We start from the raw sequence: 6,000 nt of genomic DNA on the forward strand, positions 1-6,000 counted from the left end.
TGGGGATTGTTTAAGACCATATATAGCCTTATGCAATTTGCACACAACCCCAGCTTCATTTGCTTGATAATGCCCTGGAGGCAGGCGCATATACACATCTTCTTCTAATTCTCCATGTAAAAATGCATTCTTAACATCCATTTGAAACAAGGACCAACCAGAATTGACAGCCACAGATAACAATACACGAACAGTGTTCATTTTAGCAACTGGTGCAAATGTTTCCTTATAATCAACTCCAAACGTTTGAGTAAAACCACGAGCTACTAACCTTGCCTTGTGTCTCTCAATTCTGCCATCTGAATGAAACTTGATTTTGTAGATCCATCTGGCTCCAACTACCTTGTGGCCTTTTGGCAATTGAACAATGCTCCAAGTATTATTTTCATAGAGTGCTCGAAGTTCATCTTGCATAGCCTTTCTCCACACTGGTGACTGATTGGCCTCTTCAAATGATCTAGGCTCAGTGGTGTCACACAACTTGTTAAGAAAAACTGAATGATGAGCTGACACATTGTTTAGAGTAGCAATATTACCAAGAGTATGTAGAGAAGTGGGAGTTCAAAACCAAATCTCACATTTGGTTTCCTAGTTCGACTAGGATACCTTCTTTCTGGTGGATCTGCCACATTGTTCTCGACGTCAGGCTCAGTGACTGCAACTGGATCAGGTTCAACATCTTCAGGTTGATTAACTACAACATCCTCGATGACCTCATCAACATCATGAACAGCTGAAGAGGGTTGATCAATGCAGTGATCATCATTTGGAGCTACAGTGTGAGGGACTTGAACCTCACTAGGTATAACTGGCTGAGGAGCTGCAGATTCAAATAGCTCCCCCTGAAGATCAATATCTTTAGCATGAAAGAATGGTTGTGTTTCATCAAATCTCACATCTCTGGAGACAAACAACTTCCTTGATTGAGAATCATAACACTTGTATCCATTCTGTGATGAGGAGTAGCCAAGAAAAACACACTTGATGGCTCTTGGATCTAGCTTGTCTTGATTCTTGGCATGAGTGTGAACATAACACACACAACCAAAGACTTTGAGATGATCAATGTTTATTTTTCTTCCTTTGAGAACCTCAAATGGTGATTGGAAGTTAAGAACTCGACTAGGAAGTCGATTAATGAGATATGCATCTGTGTGAATTGCTTGAGACCAGTATTTCTTAGGAACATGAGCATGAAGCATAAGAGCTCTAGTCTTCTCCAACAAATCTTGATTTTTTCTTTCTGAAAGACCATTTTGTTGAGGTGTACCTACACAACATGTTTGATGGAGAATGCCTTGTGAACTTAAGTAATTTTGCATGACTTTGGATGTGTATTCAGTCCCATTGTCGGATCTTAATATGCAAATATTTGAAGAAAAATGAGTTTTGACCAGATTATGAAAGTCTTGGAAAGATTGAAACACTTCACTCTTTGATTTTAGGAGATACAAAAACGTAGTTCTTGTAAAATCATCGATAAAAGTTATATAAAATCGATAGCCATCAAAAGACTCTACCCTTGCAGGTCCCCAAACATTCGTGTGAACTAACTCAAAAGCTCGAGATGTTTTTAAACTAGAACTAGGAAAAGGCAATCTGGTAGATTTGGACTTATGACAAGTCTCACATTCATGAGTGATTTTATAAGAATTAGGAAACATAAATGACATGACATTTGATGAAGGGTGAGCTAATCTCATGTGCCACAGATTTGGAAGAGGAATGAGGCTTGTATCTGCAGCAAGACTTTGATGAAAACTTGAAGAAGCTGAAATGTAGTAAAGGCCATTTAGGAAAAACCCTTCACCAATCTTCTGTTTTGAAATACGATCCTGAAACACAACACTATTAGTTGAGAAAAAAACATGACAATCAAGAGCATGAGTGATTTTTCCAACTGAGAGTAGTTTGAATGGGAATGAGGGAAAAATCATGACATATGAGTACTTATGATTAGAGAAAAGCTTAAGTCTACCCTTTCCTAAGATTGGAACTTTCTTTCCATTTGCAACTGGCACATGTGATGGAGATTTGAAAGTGTGAAAATCTTCTAAATGGGATGCATCATTAGACATATGATCTGATGCGCCAAAATCCACAATCCAAAAGTCATTATTCTTGCACAAATCTAAGGCAGTGGAAATTGCACAAATGATACCTGGAATCTCCTCTTGCCCTGCAATATTTGAATCAGCAAGATAGCCTGCAAACTTGCCAAGCATGGCAGTAGCCCCCTCACTGTCACAGTTGCCTTGTCTCTGTTGAATAAAAGCTGCAAACTCATTGATGAGATTGATGGAATTTGCAGTGAAGTTGTTAAGATCTTGTGAGTTAGAAGAGCTGCAACTTGCTTGATTAGCCTTAGGAGTATAGACAGGTCTAAACTGTCCCCTCGAGCTTTCATGAAACTTGTTCTTCAACTCAGGATGAAGAATCCAGCAAGTTTCCTTCACATGACCTACTCCAGTCCTTCCAATCTTTTCACAGTGTGTGCATTTCAGATCTGGGCGTCTGCCTCGATATGGTCTGTTGTTGCTAGCAAAAGCTCTAGCATCAGCAGCCCTCTCCTCTCTTTCAACAACAGCAACTTCAGCATTTGTCATCACCTTCCTTCTTGTCTCTTCTCTTTGAATGGTGTTTCTCACATTGAGAAGAGTAGGCAGCTCTAGTGACATGAGAAGATGACTCTTGATATCCTCATATTCAGCTCCAAGGCTAGCAAGAAGCTCAAATATTTTATCTTCCTCTTGTCTCTTCAAAAGTATAGCTCTCTCAGTGGTAAAGGGCATGTAGATCTCGAGCTCATTTCATTTTGCAGTTAATTTGCCAAGATGTTCTGTGAAGGTTAGATTACCTTGTCGAAGATCAGCCAGCTCCCTCTTGATTTGGAACACTCTAGCACTGTTGTTTAGATCTCCATACATGCCCTTGATTGCATTCCACATGTCAAGAGCACTTTCTGAGTATTGAAAGATTGATTGCAGCCTTGGTTCCATGGAGTTAATGATCCATGACCTGACCAGTTGATCTTGAGAAAGCCAAGCATCATACTCAGCATCAGAAGTAATGGGCTTCTTTGCTTCCTCGTTAATGTAATTTGTCCTCTGCCTTCATCCTATAGCCAAAGTCATGGCATTGGCCCATTGAATGTAATTGAACTCATTGAGCAAGGTGGAGGTGAGACGAGATGATGTGTTGGAGTCAATGACATCTTTGGAATCAGATAAAGAGTTTCCTACAAGCTTATCCCCTCTGGCCATGATGAAATGATAATGAAGATGAAATGAAAATCAGAAACAGCAGCATGTCTTATAAGGATCACTGCTCTGATACCATGAAGAAGGTAACACAAGGAAATAGTTTGAATATGAATGATGTATTGAACTGCTAGTTTTTACAACTGAATTATGTTTGTACCTACAATGGAAACAACTATATATAGACTAGCAAACCAAACAGCACTAAGAAAATAAACTACACTAAGTAAGCACTAGCTACGAAAAGATAGCATTAACAATAGCACTAAGAAAAGAAGTTGCTGCACTAAGTAAGCACTAAGAAAAGATAGCACTAACAATAGCACTAAGTAGACAGCACTAACAATAGTTAGTATCATGACAATAAGAGCAAGGAGGGCGGGGCTGATTTCCGAAGCCTGGTGGTGGTCCTCGCTGATGAAGTGGAGCTGAAGTGGCCTGCTGAAGGGGTGGTGCTGAAGATCTAGCATGAACGGTAAGACTGGAAACTTCAACTTGTGTCTGAATAAGGCTTTCCTGGTGAGATTCATCTTTACGGATATATGTGAAAGCTGTAATTAAGCTAGGCGGTTCGGTCTGTCGGAGCAATTCCCCTTTCGAACTATTATGTTTGGCATCAAGACCTTTCAGGAAATGGTGAACTCGCTCAAGCTCCTTCTCACATTGGTACCAAACAATATCCTCCTGATGTTTGATCATACAAGGACGTTTCACATGTATCTCAGCCCAAATATTTTTTAGTTTCGTGAAATATTGCGCCACTGGTTGCCCATCTTGTTGCATCGCCAAAGCGGTGCACATTAACTCATGAACCTGTATGAAATCAGAGTCATTAGTATATAAGACTTCAAGTGTCAGCCATATTGCCTGCACAGTGTCACATGCCTCCACCAGATTAATTATCTCTTCATTCATACCTTTTCACAAGACGGACATCACAAGGCCATCATCGTCGTCCCACTTAATGTAGGCAATAATATCATATGTACTAGGAGCCTTAGTTACTCCAGTTACATGCCTCATCTTGTGCATGCCTCGAAGATGAGCCGCCATAAGTCGCTTCCATTTATGGAAATTTGTCCCATTGAGTTTAGTTTCCCCAAAGGACCAACTGTCAGAGCTCTTGACAGATACTTCAAATTTCAGAACATCAGCTTCGTCTCCAGAACCCATTGAAAAAGGAAATTGAAAAAAATCAGGTTTTATACAGCGGAAACACCAAAAAACTGATATGAACCTGTCTTGGGTGCACATGCACTGTCGGTGAACCTACACTAACAATCAAGACTATCAATTCTGGGCCGGGTCGGGTCTGGTTCGGGTCGAATGTGGACCGGGCCAGGCGGGTCGAAGCTGGGCCGAACCGGGCGGGTCGGATCCAAATTCGGAGCTGGAGGTACTGCTGGGCACGCGTGTTCGAGGAAGCGGGTCGGGCGCGTCAGAGAGATCCACCCGGACGTGGAACAACGATTCTGCAGCGGGCTCGATCTGAGGGAGCGGCGCCGGGGTCCAGAGAGTGGCGCCTGGCATGCGACGGCTGCGAGGTCATGGTGGCAGTGGAAAGCGTGCAGCGGCGGAAGGAGATGTCGCCGGAGCTCGGCGGGGTGAGCTGGGCTAATCGGCGTGGCAGGAGGATCCGAGTCGGGGTATTCCAGTTGATCGAGTCAGGGCAGGAGGATCCGAGTCATTGGGTAATACCAGGCTGACGTCGCCGAATACCAGGTTAGCAGCTTGCTGACGTCTCCGACGGGCTGTGCTCCGAGTAAGGGTGACAGCAAGCTTGGCTGACGAGCTCGCACCAAAAACTACAAGGAAATAATAAATATAGAAAACAGAGCACTGCTCTGATACCAACAAGAACAAGATAAGTGTTTCACTTAATCACTTAATGATGCTATACAAGATCAAATGGCCTATATAAGTTAACTAAAGTACAATGTCGACAAATGTTTCCTTGATTTCCTCCGTGATTCACGGAGTTAATCACGCTAACAAACTTATTTGGAAGAAATTGTGGAATGCAAGAGTGCCAGGGAAGGTGAAAATCTGTAATTGGAGAGCTGCAACTAACCTCCGAGAGCGTCTCACGTATAAGGGCTATACTAGAGAATTGTTTTTCCTGATTTGTAATCATCACACAGAAACGAACGCTCATTTATTTTGTGAGTGTAGCATGATGAAGCAAATCCTCTCATTAGTTGGTTTTCATCTCCCTTATTGTCCAGAGACACAGTTGAAGGACTGGTTGTTACTTTAAGTGCAGCTGCTTCCAAAGGAGGCTCTAGACAAATTGCTGGTGCTTATTTGGAGTGTGTGGAAGTATAGGAATGATGTTTTGTGGAGTGGTAAGCATCAACAGCCGCATGACATTCTTATGGGAGCCATGGCTTGGCTGTAGGAGTATCACAAGGCAAATAGCCTGTGCAAACGAAAAAGAATTCTGCTACAAAACGGTGGAAACTTCCTTCCCTGCCGTATGAGTATAAACTCAATGTTGATGCTGCCTTCTTGCTTAATAACACTAGGGGAGGTATTGGGGGTGTACTGAGGAATGCGCAAGGAGATTTTGTTGCTGCTTTTGCTAAACCAGTAGACTCTACTGCTTCTCCTAAGCAATGTGAACTTCTGGCCATAATTATAAGAGAGGGTTTAGATCTGATTCATTCTCTAAATATTAGCAAAGACATGATCGAAAGTGACTCCATGGAAGCCATATCTGAGGCCACAATTGATGAGCACG

At 42.2% G+C, this 6,000-nt stretch overlaps 1 protein-coding gene across 1 annotated transcript; it reads right to left on the bottom strand.

The window, feature by feature from the left end:
- Nucleotides 1–1,645: 1,645 nt before the first annotated feature.
- On the bottom strand, nucleotides 1,646–3,208 carry LOC126791858 (uncharacterized). Its single transcript, XM_050518353.1, has 2 exons — nucleotides 2,162–3,208; nucleotides 1,646–1,835 (listed from the first exon to the last, which is right to left on the bottom strand). Exons 1-2 carry the CDS (start codon nucleotides 2,790–2,792, stop codon nucleotides 1,807–1,809), a joined length of 660 nt encoding a protein of 219 aa, XP_050374310.1. The 5' UTR covers nucleotides 2,793–3,208; the 3' UTR covers nucleotides 1,646–1,806.
- Between the last annotated feature and the right edge of the window lie 2,792 nt (nucleotides 3,209–6,000).

This window comes from Argentina anserina, chromosome 4, assembly GCF_933775445.1.
Source record: "Argentina anserina chromosome 4, drPotAnse1.1, whole genome shotgun sequence".
Lineage (NCBI taxonomy): Eukaryota > Viridiplantae > Streptophyta > Magnoliopsida > Rosales > Rosaceae > Argentina > Argentina anserina.